A 20,020-nucleotide genomic window follows, 5' to 3' on the forward strand; every position below is an offset into this window, starting at 1 on the left:
AAAAACAGCTGTCATTCCGTTACACGCCACCTTATCTTTGTACGTAAAAATCCAAAAATAAATTGTTTTTGACTTGGTCTATCATTTCAGGTGATCTAGTAATTTTTATCCGATCTTGTGAAGATCACAAGATAAAAATATAAATATTAAGCAAACTAACGTTAAATACTCGTAGTACAGGGCTATTTCGGATCTAACTTCTCAATCATGCTTTTTTCTTACCGATTTCTTATATCAATGAGCAAAAGTAAAAATATTGTTCTTCTTCGGTAAGAAAATTGCATGATTCCCTTCTTGACTAGGTATAATATTAAACTCAAGCCGCTAAGATGAGGTATGGAAAATGTGAGAGAAATATATTTCACTAGCAAAAAACACCACATATGCCAAAGTAGTAAGAGAGTTGAAATGTGCGTAATAGCGTAAAGTGAGTTCCACAATGAATCCTTGAAGGGGTCATATTATAATAATAATAATACATTAGAATCCTGCTCACCAGTGTAAAAGCCATTGAAACTTAATTAAAAGAGACATTTTTTGTTTGAAGGATTCAGCTACACTCTTCGCGGAACCAAGATTTGTTACTAAATACCATACATACATATATTTTGTTTGAAGGATTCAGCTACACTTTTCGCGGAACCAAGATTTGTTACTAAATACCATACATACATATATATATATATATATATATAGATAGATAGATAGATATATACAGCATCGTTACTATTACACTTTAGTTTTAATACTAAGCACAATGTTATGAAATTAAAAATCCAAAAGTACCTGTTTACTCAGATTTGTAATTTCTAAGTTCGCCATATTGTAAATAAATCCAACGCTACATTTATAAGAACACCACGTGAAGAGAGTACATTGCAATATATGCGCCCTCTGCTGATCTGGGTCTATCAAAACATGAATATATTCTGAAGAATATATAAATAGAATTTAACACTGAAAACAGCTTCAAAGCCATTCCCATCTGACCCCCCCCTTTTCCAAAAATTTGAATTAAATGAGCCTTTACAGATTCGATCTCTTCCATTCAGCTTTCCTCTGTAACTCTTACTTTTCACATATACAAAAGTATTTATTTTATGATAACGAGCCAAGAGGCTATTTTTCCGGCGGCGTAAATTAAGTTAAGGGGATAATAAATTCCTCATTATTTTAAAGCCGGATACGAAACTCAGAGATCGAAATCTAAGGGTTTCATGCCGGAGAACTATGGATACACCGGTCTGGCAATTCGTTAGTAGGGGTATATGTAAGTTCGGTTCACTTAAACCTTGGTATTATCCAGGTCTACCTACTCACTGATGAGACCTCAATAAAGGTCGAAACAGGCCTGGTAGTGACCTCTCCTCATAATATAAAACAGTAATACATTTCCTAGGAGCTGCGTTTTACATTATGAGAAAATATTAAGGATAGTGATGGAACTTGCTCCACCTTTGCTCCGAGTTGCCCTAGTGTTGTACCACCCAGGTATGACTTACGCTTGGACTCGCCGATAGTTCTTCGGCATGAAACTCTTAGATTTCGATCTCCGAGATTCGTATCCGGCTTTAAAATAATGAGGGATTTATTATCCCCTTAACTTAGTATTTATTTTAATATCATCCTTGAGTCAAATTCATTACAGTTCAATTATATTTCAAATGTGCCCCTGCGGTCCAGAATAAAAATGCAGCATATGTTCAGTGGCTTAAATTAAAAACTCCAGCTTCTCAATCTGTTCACAGACCAGCTCGAAAGAAGTGTAAAAAAATTAACAATGATTTTAAAACAAGCTGCATAAAAATGAAATGCAACAAACCTCCCTCCTGCTCAACTGGCAGTGAGCCTTCTGGTCCCCAACTAAGGCTGTTGGACGTAACTTCTTCCCTACCTTGTTCCCACTTCTCCTGCATCCTGATGGTACCGTGATTTCCTTATCTAAGGAAAAAGAAACCTTCTTAGCATCAGTTTTTTTCCCCTCCAAATCTTACTTGGAAGACAAAGGCAAACCACCACCCACACTACTACAAACTGTGCACTGTATGCTTCGTCTGCCCTGTCGCCAGAAGAACACCTGAAAACACCCTTCATTAATCTCGATACTAATAATGCTCCTAGTCCACAATGGTATTTCGCCAGAAGTGCTCAAAATTTGTGCCCCAGAATTACAGACATGTGTAGCTTATATAAGCTATCATATTCTATTGGCATCTACACATCAGCACGGAAGGAGGCTTACGTGCAGTTAGTACCCAAAAAAGAGAAACAAAAGTCAGCCATCTAACTATCATCCTGTTTCTCTCACCTCAGTACTTTAAAAAGTGATGGACAAGTTTATCAATAAACGACTTCTTCACTTCCTGGAGACTCATCAATTTAGCGATCAGCAATCTAGATTCTGCCATTCTCGTTCTACAGTTGACCTAATTGCCAATCTCACACACACACATTTGGAACAGGCTATGGAAAGATTTGAGAAACCCATGTTATCACTGTCAATGTATCAAAGGATTTCGATCGTGCCTAGCATGGAGGTCTCCTGCACAAGTTATCATTTTATGCCCTTCTCCTTGCACTCTGTGATTGGCCATTCATTGCGTGTCATGGTGGATCGCTTCCTCTCATTAGACTTCTCTGTCAATGCTGGAGTATCCCAGGGTTGTGTATTCTCGCACAAGTTCTTTCTCCTTAATATAAATGACCTCCCTCGGACTTCAATCCAATTTGCAGCTTTGCTAATGACAGTACCATTCATTCCTCTTCCTCATTTCAGAAATCCTGTAGTACTCAAATAAGAAAAAAACAGTAACTTAAACAATGATCCTCTCAACATTCTCAATGGGGTGGAAACAATTCAGTAAATCTAAATGAGATGATGTAAACAATGATGTAAGTCAGACGACTAATGACACTTGTATCCAACCAACTTTGGAATATTGTTCATACATTTGTAGTAATGCACCTAAAACCTCCCAAATAATTCTTGATAAGATACAAATGAGAGAGGTTTGCTTAACAGGTAACTCTTTCCTCACAGATTCCCTTCAGTCACTTACCATAGGCGCTTTGTTTCTGCAGTGTGCCTACTATTACTTTCAAGGGCATTGTTCTTCTGAATTGACTGTACCATTCATCCACTTTCTTATAACCATCTAAGAATTAGAGCAGCCTATTGCCAACACCCATACACTGTCCAACTCTAAACATAATGAACAAACTTATCATTAGGAAATTTTGAAGATGGGAAAAATGAAAGATCTGGGAGTGATGGTGGACAGAGATTTAAAGTATAGGATTCATATTGCTAAAAGCTTGAGAAATCACAATGGATTTTGCAATGATGAGGAGGACATTGTGTGCAGAAGCAAATAGATCACAATACCCTTCTATGCAGCCTTGTTAGGCTTCATTTGAACTACTGTGAACAGATCATGTCTCCTGATTTCCTAGGGAATGAGATCTTATAGTGGCTACAGAGAAGGTTTACTAAGTCGACATTGGATCTATGGAATGCTGTATATGAAGACAGACTGAAGAAATGCAATTTGCAGAGCATTCCCTGTGAATAGAAGCCATGATATGAATGAGAGATAATTTGGTGAGGGGAGGGTTATTTCCAGATTAATGTAGGGGAGATTTCCGATAAAGTAGAGAGAGAGACAAGGATGAAAATGAGGTCATCTTTGAAAGCTGTAAAAGGAGAATGTAACATATGGTTCGATTATCTTTTTTGCTAATGTGGTCATTCCCTGATGAGTCTTTTGACTCCTTGCATGTGCGATAAAAAAATAAACAAATCAGCAGATGCTTTTTATTCCCATATAGAGAGTAGCAGAGGCCTTTTAACCCTATCTAGCTTTTGGAGGCTGAGATTCAATCTCCACCATCACTAAAAGATATCCACAACTGATGAGCTCGCTCATCTCCATGAGGCTGAGCAGACATCTTCTGGAGGAGAGGGGAGTATTGCAGGGAAGACCTCTTGACTTCCCTTTCACTTCCACCACCTAATGCTATTTTTCTTCCTCCAAAGTTATCAGTATCAGTTGGAGGTGACATCACTAAAAGATATCTGCAAAAGATGAGCTCGTTCATCTCCAATAGGCTGAGTGGACATCTTCTGGAGGAGAGGGGGAGAATAGGAGTGATGGGGTTAGGTGGGGGAGCATTGCAGGGAAGACCTCTGTCACCCTCTTGATGACCTTTTCACTTCCACCACCTAATGCTATTTTTTTTTCCAATCCCAACAATTTTGGACATATGAGTGAGAGAAATAGTCACATGGTCTAACATCAAAAACACTTTTTGAGGATAAAATATTTAACATAATAAGGACAAATAATATAGAATACCCTTCGAGCCACAGAGATAAGATTTGCCCTATGATGTCTCAAAGTAAGATAATCTGACATCAACATCATATCCAACAGCATGTAGAAACATGACTGTGATCATCTGCATGAAAGTTTCATTTTGGAAGGAATGGTCAGGGTTAAGGGTCAGGTAAACAGTACTATAAGGGAAAAAACGAGTCAAGTGTCTTTGCAGTTACAGCAATTCGTTCATCCCATGCTGCTATTGCATTGTGTTTGGTGATTGATATCCAGGAAAGTAAAGTAAAATAATGGGTGTGCCACAAAAGTCATTGAAATTTTCTTTCTTCAGGAAAATATCATGAGACAAAACTCTTCACCTAGCTCTAAAAGGATAGAAATCGATTACTATTTTAGAAGACACGTACATTGTGATGTATTTATCCCGGACCACTTGGGAAAAGTTATGCAGGAAGTGGTCTGATATCCTCGGCTATTTGCAAAGAAGAGTTGACTACAAAATGGACCTCGGTGACTGTTATATTCTGAAATGCCAAGATGGGGAATTAATACCTGATGATACAGGAGCTGATGGAAGTAAAGTTTTTTCTATTAGTTGTGAAGAAGCTGAGAGATTTTCACCAAAAATGTATGACATTGATAATCATTTACTATTTTTGGAAACTGAATTACCATCTAATCGTATCATGGGGAAAATTATCGCTAATCATTTAAATTCATCAATGGTAAAATTAGACTTTCAAGATTTTATCCAATTCGATAAAGATTCTTTATTTTGGGACATTTATGAACATTTTACAAAAACTGTTTGTGTATATTTGCTGACAAAAGACTACTCAGAATGTTTAGGGAGGCATGGTGTCATTTCCAGACTGACACAATATCAAATGTATGGAAGTGTGGTTACCATGGTATCCGATTTAAAAACTCTTTTGCATGACCAGCTATTTTGATGTAATATAACCAAGAAACAGTGAGTAACAAAAATTTTATTCATTGAACTATTTGGAAAATGTTAAGAGTCTGAACTAAATATTGTGAAATATTTTTAGGTAATTGCATGTATCGAATTTTTCTCAGTTAATATACTTGTAAATAGTATTACAGAAAAATAAAATATGTAAACTTAAATGAAGAAAGATGTGTGCTTTTTTTGTTGTGTTTTTCCACAGTAAATTTTTTACTCAGTTATTCTGATTAGAACTTGATATTTAAATCCACAACTTTATATAAAAAAAATCAGCTAACGCCTTTTTATTCCCGAATATGGGAGTAGGCGAGGCTATTTAGCCCTATCACAAGTTTATATCTTAATGCAATTCTGTTTAATTATTTAAAAAAAAAGCACAACTGTGAAATTAATGCCAGGAATGGGAAAAAAGTGTTGAAAACTGATATCCATATATTGATTATTTTAGAAATTGTCTAATGCTACCTATTGACATTATTTGAGTTATCTGAAAACAATTCGTTCACATAATCGAAAATCCGAACTGTTAGAATTTGGTTGTTTTACAGAGAGAGAGAGCAGATAATTAACCCAAAACGTGACTTTAACTCTTAAAGTTTGGTATAGAAAAAATGTTTGTACTCTCCAGATAACACATATACAAATTTTACCTTTTCCCACACAAAGTAAGATAAAAACACACCAACAGTATATCCAGCAGCTTGTGAAAACATGTCGTTGAGTCATCTGTGCAAAAGGTTCATTTTGAAGGAACGGTCAGGGTGGGGCATGGTAAGTGAAAACAGTACTATAAGAAAATACCATAGAGTCGAGTGACTTTGGGCTTAAGGTAATCGTTAATCCACTGCAGCTACTGTTTTGTGTTGTGGTGTTTTGTGTTTGGTAATGTAAAAATAATGGGTGAGCCACAAATTCTTTAAAAGTTTCTTTGTGAAAAGTTCTAATTATTTAGAATTTTGTAACAGAAAGTTAACATAAAATATACAATCAGAGCTAATAATCAGTGAAATAATAATAATAATAATAATAATAATAATAATAATAATAATAATAATAATAATAATAATAATAATAATAATAATAAATAACTATTTATTTGTGGTGCCATATGAAGTAATCTAAGAAGAAGAAGAATGAAAAAAAAACGATTATGAAAAATCGACAGTGGGCGAAAAATACGAATTTTCAGTTATCATTGGGATAATTGATTGCCAATTTCTTTTGAATAAGAGTTCAAATTGATTTCTTAAAGATATTAGTATTTCTGATGGAATTATTGTAAGATATGCATTGACAAAATCACATTGTAGTTGGAAAGAATTACCTGAAAGAGTTAAAAAAACAGAATTCTTGGTTAATAAAATATAACCATCAGCTGAAGTGGGAAATTGGTTCACTATCTCTAGACAAACTAAGAAATTGGATGATAGAATCAACATGCAAATATCAAATATTACTCACCAAAGGAAGAGAAAAATCAAAAACATTAAATAGGGAGGCCTGTTCTTGATTTAAATGAAATTGGATGCCCAAAATGTGAAAACGTAATGTGTACTTTTAAATGCTTTTGGAAACATAATGAAAGAGTCTGTGCTTTTAATAATTCTCAGAAGTATATGTATTAGTTTCAAAAAAATAAATATGCAACCCTTAAATTTACTACAGTAATAAATTCCCAACGATCACCAAATGAAAGATTAACTTTCAGATGAGAGTCACATTGTCAAAAACCACATGATGGCAATTCCAAAAGCATGGGAAAACTTTTGATGTATTTTTCAATTTATTTATTTTCTGTATGTTAGATTCAGTAAATACAATTTATAAATAATATTTCATTCAAATAAAATGTGTAAATTTAAATGAACACATTGGGTGTCATTGTTGAGTTATTCAAATTTAAGTAAGACCATAACGTTTTTTTTCCTTGTGAAATTTCATGCCACAAAGTAACCATAGACTTTTTTTTTTATTTTTGACTCAGTAAATTAAAAGTCTTATTTGTTCATGCAACCCCTCAAATCTTTCATGAAACTGTCAACTCTTGGAACCAAAAGGAATAATCGGGTATTAAATTAATAGCCAGAATTTTAGTGGAGAAGATTTCACCTGAAAGATTACAATACTGTAAGAATTTGGCTATTTTACAGAGCCATTTGTTAATAATATTATAGTCAAATAAAAGGTAACATATAAATTAAAAAAAGTATATATTACAGAGCTAATATTCATTTGAAATAATAAGAAATAAGTATTTATTTGTTGTGGTGGCAAAAGAAATTTCTAAAAGAAAATGCAACAGCGAGTTCAAAACCTTGTTTATCGCATATCTGTTACTTAAAATTACTAATTCTAAAGAAAAAAATAAATAAAATAAATAAATTTCAGTTACAGAAATAGGTTAAGAGCACAAGGAATCGCAGGTAAAATTAATAGTCAATATTAGTTTTAAAAAAATAAATGTAAGCATTAATTTACTACAGCAATAATATCCCATGGGAACAAAGAATGAATAATTTTAGGATATGTGTCATCACAATCATGTGATTGCTAATCACTTAGTCATATGTAAGTATTTGAGAAACATTAAAAACTCGGGAAAATGATACCTTTTGAACAATACCGCAATTTACGGATGTGACTCATGTCATCTTCATAAAAGACCCCTTTGAAGAAAACCGCGATTTGTAGTAACCGTCTTCTGGGGGGGGTATTGCTCATGACGATAAAATAGCATCTACTGGCTGAAATCTAAAGGACCAAGTACTCAACTATTTCAGGTTACAGTATTTACAGAAATTACGTTTTTGTTTTTGTGGTTGTGGTGTGGATATAAAATTCAACTATTTTGGAATATTCGTATTTAGAAGAGCCATTCTGGAAAGCTGTAAGTAATTTTAAATTATCATTAGAATTTCTAGAATAAATACAAAAGGTTTTGTAATCCATTTAACTGTCCGTTTATTTTAATTTATTTATTTTAAAATACCGTAGACACCAGCATATAATTAAATTATTCAGAAAATCTCGAAACACAGCCGCCACTAGACTCTACTCTACTCTAAGAATTCCCACCCTTTAACAGGAAAGAAATACTCCATAATGTATTGGAAATTAATACACCCATCCTTAGACAACCAAACAAAACATGACGACAATGACTGATGTGTGTCACCCTGGGAAAATTCCAAGATATCTTATCTCAAAAACATCGCCCACAATTCCATAGCCAAATCAAGACACCATGAGATATCACAGAGAGACATATGTTCCCCAGAAATTTCCAAACACATAACGTCATGATTCTTATCTCTAAATATCACCCACTTACTTATTTACAAATAACAAATGACATCCCTTAGCTTCATCTGTTAACAACAAACATTCACTTCACGATCGATTCCTTATCTTATCTTCATCTTGATCTTGTCAAAAGTGTCCCACCAATCACGACACGATTCCTTATACACTAATATATCTCCCTTTTCCAATCAAAACAATAATGTCACTTATTTGCAACTAACAAATGACGTCACTTTTCTACATCTCATAACAACACACGCCCACGTCACCATTCCTTATCTTATCTTGATCTTGTCAGAAGTGCACCACCAATCACGACATGATTCCTTATCTCTAATCATCACCCATAATTCCATACGCGAACAAAACAAACAACGTGACGTCACACACAAATATATCCCCAGGGAAATTCCAAACATTCCAATCTCATGACGTCACACCTACAATGATGTCATTTTCTTTTCAACCAATGACATCACGATTCCTTATCTTATCTTGATCTTGATCTTGTTCAAATCGCCACCCCTAATACTCATGCATAAATCCACTCTGTTGCTTAAACACAGGCCATACGCAGTCAACGTAGCTCTAGCCAGTGAGCTTCAGCCAGCCTTTTCAAGTGTGCATGTTGCTTGGGAAAATTAAGTTACAACCAACGTTTTATGACAATGTTATTGACCAGTCATAAAGAAGAACTGTAGGTAAAATTTGGGTTCAAGTAGCTAAATTGAAAAAGATAGAATATCATTTGTAAAATAAATGTTGTATTTGTATGATTAAATGTACATAAATATCTAAATATATAGTTTTAAATGGTCAGTAATTAATAATTCCGCTAATCAGACTTCAATCACACCTCTCACTCCCTGAATGATAACAGGAGCAACCTTGAATTTCAAGACCAGAATTCGCCCCCATGTATTAAAGCTTTGGTTAAGTCAAGCAGTATAAGGATGGCGTACTTGTTTTTTATCGAGGGCTTTATTCATGGCGTCGGCGATGTCTTCTAATAAAGTGATGGTGCTTTTTGTTTTCTGAAAGCCATATTGGTTTTTTTGTGAGATAATGTTGTACTTCTGTAAATAGTTCTGTATTCTAGTGTGTGTTATTTTTTCAGGTAGGTTAGCTATTGGTCTGTAGTTTGTGTATCATTTCTTTTACCATGTTTTTAAATTGGCGTAATTATCGCAGTTTTTAGTTGTTGTGGAATAATGCCAGTGTCGAATATTATGTTCACAAGTCTCAAGAGTATTGGATTTATTTCTTCAAAGTGTGTTAAAAGGTCTTGGTTAAAAGGTTGCCAAAAATTCCCATTTCTTACAAGCTAGTTGTTTGCTGTAAGTAGAAGTCATGTAACGTTCCTGTCCTTCCACTCTACGTTAGCTATTTTATTTTTTATTATTATCATTATGTGACACCTCCATGGAGTCCAAGGTCTCGTCGCGGGAGGACACTCTACTCTCCTTCGCCAAACACATCTCATCCTCTCCACTACTACTTAATTCTCCTACTACCACACTACTATCATCAACGCCATCTACCGCTCATCAAGACCAAGGACAGTATTTTTGTCTGTAAATTGCGTGTTCTGAAGGCCAATTTGTTTGTGCGCTGGATGAAAAACCCAACTTTCTGGGAGAAAAAAACCTGCTACCTTCGTATGAGATTAGCCAACTCATAAGTTGCAGCCACTTTTTCCAGTCTTCCAAAAGTTAAGGTTAAAGAAACTCGCTCACTCCCTTTGGTAATAAAAAATATTAGATTATTTATTTATTTAAATGGTAGAGTCAGTGAGGAATATTTGTCTCCCATTCCTTTTTAACTTGTATGCTGAAGAAATGAAATGAGTGGTAATTAAAATTCATAAATGGCCTTGGTGTACTTCAGATGAAATTTGCAGGTGCAATTACAACAAGTCCTGATTCTGAAAATATTTTGGATGTTACAGACAGCATTTTTAGAAAATTTAATGTGAATGTAAATTCACATTAAATCCCGGATTTGGTCACCGGGTTTTCAGAAGGATGAAGAGATGTTGGAAAGGGTCCAAAGGCGACTGACTAAGGTAGTTTCTGACCTCTTGAATGTTGAGTATGAGGAAAGATTGAAAAGATGTAATTTGCAGAGTCTCGTGGAGAGAAGGAAGAGGGGAGATATGATAGAGACCTACAAGTTGGTAAGGGGTTGTTATAGGATCAATGGTGGAGAAGTTCTACAGAGAATAGTGGGAAATCAGGGGAGAACCAGAGGTCATCCCTGGAAACTGTATAAGGAGGGTGTGAGTAAGGGAGTGAGAGGCAGGTTTTTTTCGTGCAGAGTTGTGAGTGATTGGAATGCCTTGCCTGAGAGCGTGGTGTCTGCAAGTAGTTTGAATATGTTTAAGACACCGTATGATGAGATGTGTGTGTAAGATAAAAGGACCTCCTAGATGAGTCTTTGACTCCATGAGGTCTTGTTTAATAATAATAATAATAATGTAAATGTTAGTTAAAACTAAAGCACACCATGAATAGAGCTCACATACCACTACTACGATCTCCTTCGGTAGAGAAAAATACACACATTTTGACCTCAGATATATCACGAGTTTGATAACATGTTGCTAGAAATGAAAATGATATAGAATGAGATTGTCAAGAAAGCCTGAATTAATTTGGATCTTAGAAAAAAAAAATTCGTAAAATCATATGTATATGTTAAAGCCAAAGTTAAATTTTCTAGAACAAGCAATCAGGAAATGCCACAAATGCAGCATGGATGACGAAGGAAATGGCAAGAGAAACATTCTTTTCCAACGAACACATTGCGGAATGCCATTATTTTATACTACTGCTCCATCTAGTATCAATGATAAGAACTATATTTATTCGTTAATGTGATTTAAATACCGATATTATTTATTTATTTCGGCTGTTTATAGAAACTCACAGGCCAGATTTTGAATTTTGAAATATACATCTCCTCTTTTTTTTCCATTACATAAAGCATAAAATTCTTGTAATTATTCAGTCGAATTTTTATACTTAATAGGAAGTCGTAAAGCACATAACGGAAAATTGAAAATTATTGAAACTGAATTAACATATAGAATTCATATATGCAAGCACAAATAAAATAGATCCGCTAATGCATTTTATCCCTCATAGAGAGTAGGAGATGCCATTTTAGTTCTATATCTCTATTTTCAGAGACTGAAGACTGAGGGGGGGGAGGAAGCACACATAACAGAACATAACCTCATTATGTCCAAAGTTTAAAAAAGTATAAATTTAAGGTGAAGTAAAATGAAAGTAAGTGGAATGTAATAAATTATATAAAAAAAACAAACTGCCAACGCCATTTATTCTCATTTATTTTCTTAATGAATAAAGTAATTTACAATATTTCAATATTACAATAATTCCAGTAATTTATGACTTGAAATACGTAATGAACAATCCTTCACGAATGACTAATGAGCGCGAAACGGATAGCAATGGTAGGCCGGTAGAGATAGAGCAGCTATGAAGACGTGCATATGTTTGGTGCGGTGTTACAAAAGATCGTACGACCCAACGACAAAGGCAAGCCACAACTGTTGAGTTCAAATGCTGATTCACTTCAACCGAATTCCAAATATCGGAAACAGCCATAACATTCACTATATATTTTTTAGTTTTAGCACGTTCACGTCGGGTTGGTGTTTTGCCCGTTTATCGGAACTTCTCATTACCGCTTGTGTACTGCTTCTTCGTCGCTTGGGTGGGCTGAACTCACACAAAGTTTCAACCCATTGGTTGAATTTTATTGCTGCTTGTTTGCGTGTGGCTTCCGTCAGACTGGAGGGCAGACTGTCACACACATTATATTGTATGTTAGGCCATTTCGCAGGTTTGACATAAGCCTTAGTGATCTGTCTTAGTGACATCGAAAATTTCAAATGCAATCTAACAATCACTTATTTCATGTAATTAAAAATTTGGACAAATGTTTGGACAATAGTTTTTAGTTAGATACTGTGTTTGGCAGTACAATATGCAGTTTTGCTTGGGAGGAGACATGTGATTCATTAGTTAGTGCCATTTTTATCCCAGTTGTCTCTAATTGCACTATTGATTGACACATCGTATTAAACAGACTCTAAATGTCTCTGTACCTTATTCAGTGATACAATAAAACTACTTGTTTTTCTTGCATCTGCAGTATAGTGGCTGCTAGGGAGAGCATATTGTTAACCGCGGTGAGTGAGTTATTATCGCTCCAAAGTGAACGTGTTTAAACTTTTGTTCGTGTGAAAGGTATAAGCAAAACTTTTTAATTTCTTTTTTCGTAAAGTAAAATCAGGGGTGCACGTTATACGCGAGGGTAAATTATATTGGAGTAAATACGGTATGTATATATATATAATAAGTTTTAAAATATATTATGATGCTGCGTTTATGAATGGTGCTTTTTTTGGTAGTTAGACAAAAGAAGGTATGGTAGTACTCAATTGCTCAGCAGGGAAAGCACATAAGCATTGAACAAACGTACATAGCATTGGTAATCAATCTAATATCGGCAATCATTCTAACATTTTATCATCGATTATGACTTCAGTGATTCTCATAAATTTAATGAATTCTTCAGGATTTAATTATTTTTCGTACTTTGCCATTAGCAGCGAAGACAATTTTAAACTGTCTTCTTCAGAATATGTATAATGGATGGATGTGAATTTATGTAAACGCAGACATTTTGGTTGCTAAATGTAATATTATGTTGCCTGATTTTGTAATATTGAATATACATTGGTATTTTTTACTGTACAGTGAATCGTCGAGGGATTCTGATAGTTGATGCTGAACTGCATCTAGACTATGTTGTGATGTAGAAAAAATATAGTGTATATAACTACATGCGTATCATGTGTATAGTCATCAAGATTTTAGCTGAAAGTCTACTCAGAAGAACAGTTCAAAATATATTGAATTCTGTGATAAACTGTGTAAAAGCATGCAGACGTGTGTATTATTTTTGCAGCTTGATATGCATTTACAATGAGTAGTCAATTTATTAGAAATGTCTACTTAATAGCTTTTATTATTAGGACACTTCAAAACAGTTGAGATATAGAAGGAAATTACTCAGAACGGAACTGGAATCGCTTCATTAATACCACACACTATCAAGGTCTTGTCATACCCTTTGAATGAAAAGACCTTGATTCGATTCCCATTGAGGTAGGAAAGGTGGGTTAGCCAGTCTCATTCAGGGTAAGTAGAGTTCCCCCTTCCGGAATCACTGCAATGATTCATGTTGAAGTTTCTGAACGAAAAACTACATGAAAGTGGAGTGAAAGGAAAATAATTTACTAAATAAATTAACAAATGATAAATCATTAATTTAACAGTGAATTATTTATTTTTCATTCGATTTCCATGTAGTTTTTGTTTCAGAAACTTCAACATGAATAATGATAAATTCATATTAAATTTATCATGACATGTCAAGACATATCACTCTATGGAGATAGTATTAACTGCATGAAAAGTCAAGTCGCTTGGCCATGCTAGACCAATTGGCCTAATCAGGACCGGTTCTAGGCTTAGGCACAAGAGGTACCGGCCTAGGGGCGCCAAAATGCTCTATACGCACTTTTTTTTTGGCAATAACTGTCAAAAAAATAATATATCATAAAGAATTTTATGATATATTACATCATAAATAATCATATACGTGTTACACATATTACATCATAAAGAATTTCATGATGCCTGTCTTGTCTTATAATGCGTTGATAAAACTGGCCTATAGGCGCGACAAACTGTCGTAGGATCGCCACTTACTCTCATGCCAGCACTGGACCTAATACATTAATGAAAGATGATATGGGATGGGATGGTCGACTTCGTTATACAGAAAAAAACTGCTCATCCTCTTCCATTATCTTTTTCAAGCATGACTATTAATTCGCCATCAAGTCACTCTCAGAAGCAACCTTGCAATCTGGTTGGCTGGAAACAGGCAGTTAGATGGCGATATTTTAGTATGGGGATTGTTCTCGAGGTCACTGGGCCCTCTCATTCCTGCTAAACACACACACACCCCGACTGCTAATTCTTACCTGGGATTTAGGACCTGGTATTGCAATAGTGACAATGGGGCCCTATGAATCTAGTTTCTTTTAATAAGACAAAGCTCCATGTCACAAGGCTCGCATTCTGCAATCATGGTTCGAAGAGTATGTCCAAGCACTCCGTGTGCTCTCCTGGCAGCCTAATTCTCCTGATTTGAATCTCATCGAATATTTGTGGGATCATGTGGAACGCAGCATACACTTGCCAACGCCAGTGTCTCAATCGGCCACTGACCTCTGACACTCTAGTTGGTCCAGAATACCTCAGACACTTTCCGTAGTCTAGCAGAGTTCATGCCAAGATGGGCAAGCGGTTATCTCAGCCAAAGGAGGCTCGGCACGACAAGACATTATGACTACCTACTACTTGGTAGGTGGTAGTAATGTTTTGACTCATGAGTGTATATCATATAAAAGTAATATTGACAATTACCTTTACATCACTCGTTTCATTAAAAAAAAAAAGCCATTTTACACATATATTTAATATCTTCATTTGCACTTCTGATGAATCAACTGAAGATGAGTTATCAGGTATAATACGGAGGTGGGGGTTTTACGGTTCGAAAAACGAGGTTCTTAAAACATGAAACAAACCGCATGCACCGATTGACACAATACATGTGGCACATGACCTTACTTATTCAGTCGTACGACTAAACAATCAGAACCACGTCTGATCTTGAGAATTTATAATAAGAACTAATAGTAAAAATCAACTAATGATATCGTTTAATAGCAAGAGATATTGAAGTACTGAAAATGGCGTAACATCTCTTTTCTTCATTTTTGATAACGATTAGCGAGATACTAAATGTTTGAGAAAATTATTCTCAAATACATAATTATTCTCAAAAAAAAAAAAAAAAAAAAAAAAAAATATATATATATATATATATATATATATATATATATATCAAAGTAATTAACGTGCTTTAAAAAGAGAGAGGGGAGGGGTGGCAAGGTAATAACAGAGAAACCTTGAAACCGAGTTTTAGTCTAAACATTAAACATCCAAGAGTCCTGCCGGATTATTTTAAATACACTATTATTAAACGAACATTGTCTGCTCAGCTATTTCAGGAATCACGCGCTGGGTAACACGACAAGGTGAATAGGATGGTAATTCTAGAGCCGGGACACTTTCCGCACTTTTAAGCTACGGAATTCAGTTCATTTGCAAGGCAGAATTCCTAGTTTTCAGTTGTTTCCCGGATGTTTCCTTTTGTGTACAGCACACAGCTTACTTTCTAATGAAAATCACGAATAGAGAGAAGGAGGAAAATATTGTTGTTTACAGGAAACAAAATGTTTTTCTTGTGAAGGAGTGAATGAGGATATTGTTAGGAAATCGGTTTGTTGCAACCATTGCAGTTCGGTTCAATTCCATTTCTTTTATTTAAAAAAAAAAAAAAAAAAATTAAAGCAATAACATTGCTGACCTTAACTTCTGTAATCAAAATGAGGTTATTACCAGAAAAATACACCATAATCACTCTTGCAGTGCATCTTTGAATTAAAAGGTGAAAAAGTTCACTCTTTTCCTAATATGTATTAAAGTAAAGATACAGTAATGACATTTATTGCCATATATTAACTAATTCTAAATATTAAGGTTATTCATAAGCTCACGATGGTAGTGATCGTTTTTTATTAGGAAGGAATTTCAGATTATTAGAATTTTGAATCGGAAGATAAAAATAATGCAAGAAATGGCGTGCTTTTTTTTAAAGTTACAAGTAAGTATTTTATTTATTATTTTAAACTGTTTTAAAAGACTCATCGAAAGCTTAATCATAGATACTCGCCGAAATGTCAAACATTGGTTTTTCTCCACACGTTTCCACAATATCCAAAAGTATGTGATGGATTTATTCAAAAGGATTTTGTGTACATCGAATACTTCATATAAGTCTAGATATTCTAGTTAGTTTTTTAATTACTTTTGAACGGGTTGAGGTGAGAGAAGTTGGACAATAATTTGATAACAAAGTTTTTCCCTCCTTTTTAAAGACAGGGCGGATATACCAAAGCAACACAGTACAGGAATTAGCGACAGAAAATTTCAGCTCCCCAATTTGACATTACTAGGTTATAGTCCTTTTGTGCATAGGGGACCAAAAGAATCTTAAATAACTGATTCTCCTGTTTTTCGTTTAAAAAAAAAAGTATCTTTTGGAACGGCAAAGCGAAATTTAAATAATCTTGAATACAAAAGTGTTGGGAGAAATACGATGCCAATAAGTCCGCTTTTATCTATGGGTAATGATGCAGTGGTACCATTCAGGGTGTGAAAAGGACGAAAATATAGGAATCAAGCGGACAACTGCTTTAACTAAGGACCGCAAACACGATTACCAGGATATAAAGTGAGTATCTTGCTTTACTCAACCCTAAATTTACTTCCTTTTGCTGTCGTTGTTATTATAGATGTAAAGTGAGTAGTTCAGAACTGGATCCTGTCAGGTGTGTTATGCTGTTTTCATTTATCATGAAATTTGCCCTTGCATACTTATAGGTGTGTAAGCTTGGATTATGGGTGAAAACTTTGTAGGAAATGAGAGATCCAAAAAGTTTTCGTTCCTTTAAGAATAATATATGTCAGCTTATAAGATGATATTTGAAGTTAAAAAGAAATATGCTGAAATAAGGGGGTGGCGTCATTTTATACTCTGGGTATAAAATCTAAACCTTTGAATTAGGCAATAAAAACATGGTCATGCGATCATCGAGTTCCATATTAGCAGACTGATATATTTCGAACATAAATATATTGGGATTTAAGAAAGGTATTCACTAGGGTAGCGTTTCCCAAATGGTGGGTGACCACCATTTGGGAAACGCTTTGGGTCTGGGTAGTGACCTCTCCTCATAATGTAAAGCAGTACTACATCTCCTAGGAGCTCTGTGTTTTTACATTATGAGAAAATATCAAGAATAGTGAAGGATCTTACTCCACCTTTGCAACGAGTTGGCTTGGTGTGGCACTACCAAGTGGTCACTTACGCTTGGATCCGCCGACAGTTCGTCGGCATGAAACGTTCAGATCGTAGTCTTCGATCTTAGTTTCGCTTACTGGCTGATAAATAATAAGGGATTTTTATCCCCTTAACTTAAACTTAACGTTGCTATGGACATTTACAGTATGTTGACAAAAGAATTTGGGCACCTAGTTGAGGTAAAAAAAATGCGTTTTAATTACATTTCTAGTACTGAACGTGACTTTTGGCCTGAATGACAGCAATTTCCTTTCGGGGCATGCTTTCAAGCAATTTCTGACACGTTGAAACAGGAATATTCTTCTATTCCTCACCCAACTATTCCCCCCCCCCATTACTAATGTTGATGATGGCCTCTATGGTCAGAGCGAATTAATTCGGCGTTCTAATTCGTCTCAAAGATGTTCAATGGGGGTTGAGGTCTGGAGCCGGACAGTCCAACACTTCAACGTTATTTTGTGGAATCCAGTCTCGGACACGCAGTGCAATATGGCACGGAGCATCCTCGTGCTGAAACATGCAACTGCTGAAGTACTTCCACAGCGTTGGAAGCATGAAGTTGTTCAGGATGTCCAGTTAGCTGTCATACGTCATGGTTTTTGCACGTCCTCAAATGGACGAAGTCCCATCCAACTGAAACACCCCCATACCAGTACCGAGCCTTCGCCAAACTTGACAATTGGAATGACGAAGTCCTGCTGGAACCGTTCCCAGGATAATCTCCAGATCCCAACACGATTCAAAGTGAAACATTTGAAATCGTGGTTCGTCGGTCCACAGAACTCTTTTCCAATCATCCACAGTCCAAACGTTGTTTGGCGTTGGGGGAGGGGGGGGGTTATGTGTGACTTGTTTTCAGTAGCTCTGCCGTTGATAACCTAATATATGCAACTCTCTGCAGACATTTCTAGTGCTGATAGACGTCCCAGCAGCAATTTTTAGGTTGACCGCAAGGTTTGCCGCTGATGACGTGCGAGAAGCTCGAACATTCCGAGACAGAGCTCGTCGATCTCAGTCATTGGGTGTCGATAGCCTCTCAGGGCGTTTTCCTGCTGTGTTACCACCATCTACTTTCCATCTACAAATGACATACGCAACGTTGATTTCGGTATATTGAGATGGGTAGCAATGTCACGGACATAAATACCACTGATGTGATACCCAATTATCATCCCACATTGGAAGTATCTCATTTCAGTTCAACGTGGCATTTTGACATCGAGTACAGTGCAAAACATGCAGCACATCCCACCTTTTATTACCAGACTTATGCAGACCCCCCCCCCTGAATATTTGTCCAAAACAGGGGCGCGCCTGTGTGCAAAACTTTAGTTGGCGCCCCTCTATCCCCCCCCCCCCCCAAAAAAAAAACGTATCAGTGAGTTAAAATGAAATACGAAATATATTAAGTATAAGTTTATTGAACAAAAAGCAGAAATTTCAAAAAAAAATGTATAAAAAACAATAAACATATAAGAAGGGTACAAAAACAATAAAAATAGTTTGAAAAAAAAAAAGTAAATAAATAATAAGATAAATAAATAATAGCAACTTACAAGTATATAAATAGGAACATATTAAACATTATAGGGTAAAGAAATAGGTAAATGAATATTTAAACAGAAAGAAAAATCACTTAGTGAATTGAACTTTTCTAGTTTTCATTAATGAAAATTCTCGAATAATCTCATGTATATCAAGTTGATCCAAAATATCTGACTCAGTTATTATAATGGCAAGATTTGAAAGTCTGTCTTGTACCATTGTGGAGCGCAAGTATTTTTTAATAATTTTAAGTTTAGAAAAGGACCGTTCCGCAGATTCCACAGATACCGGTAATGACAAAAGAATCCGAAGAGCAATTGTAAAGTTCGGATAAACTGTGATTAAGAAGTTGAATAAATATACTGAATTATCTGATATATATCTTTTTTACAATTAGCAATAAATGGTTGACAGTGTAACATTTCTTCGCATAAATCGTCTGCGTCAATGTCTGAATGATTCTCATGTGTTAATTTTTGTCGTAACTTTTTACAACAAGATAATAAATATTCTTTATTTCGTGAAGTACTTAACAAACGCAAAAACTGAAATGAATTCATATGTTCTTTTAATAACGTAAATCTTTCCTTCAAAGATTGTAATATTTGATCTATTATGCAGAGAAAAAAAATTACTTTAAATGAAATTTCAGGATCTACTATATTTTCATTTTCATGTTCGTAATCAAATTGTATTGTCTTTTTACGTCGCCTTAGTGGTCTACTACTACAAAATACAGATTCTGCGTCAAATTTTGCTGCAATTAATT

General features: G+C 35.1%; 2 protein-coding genes across 3 annotated transcripts in view; one reads left to right on the top strand and one right to left on the bottom strand.

Moving 5' to 3' along the window:
• LOC150097256 (ribosomal L1 domain-containing protein 1) overlaps nucleotides 1-876 on the bottom strand; it is a 45,006-nt gene extending 44,130 nt beyond the window's left edge. The window contains exon 1 of one of the 2 annotated variants that reach the window (XM_090407394.1): nucleotides 787-876. In XM_090407394.1, coding sequence (XP_090263520.1) covers nucleotides 787-822 — 36 coding nt within the window. In that variant the 5' untranslated portion in view covers nucleotides 823-876. Of the gene's footprint in view, nucleotides 1-496; nucleotides 610-786 lie in introns of those variants that run through there. The other variant, XM_090407395.1, reaches the window with a different exon arrangement.
• Nucleotides 877-18,195: 17,319 nt separating this feature from the next.
• The window catches only part of LOC150097257 (protein singed-like), a 118,257-nt gene continuing 116,432 nt past the window's right edge, over nucleotides 18,196-20,020 (top strand). The window contains exon 1 of the mRNA XM_090407629.1: nucleotides 18,196-18,450. Coding sequence (XP_090263755.1) covers nucleotides 18,196-18,450 — 255 coding nt within the window. The remainder of the gene's footprint in view (nucleotides 18,451-20,020) is intronic.

Source organism: Typopeltis vanoorti, chromosome 17, assembly GCF_054136105.1.
Source record: "Typopeltis vanoorti isolate ZY-2024b chromosome 17, IOZ_Tvanoo_1.0, whole genome shotgun sequence".
Lineage (NCBI taxonomy): Eukaryota > Metazoa > Arthropoda > Arachnida > Uropygi > Thelyphonidae > Typopeltis > Typopeltis vanoorti.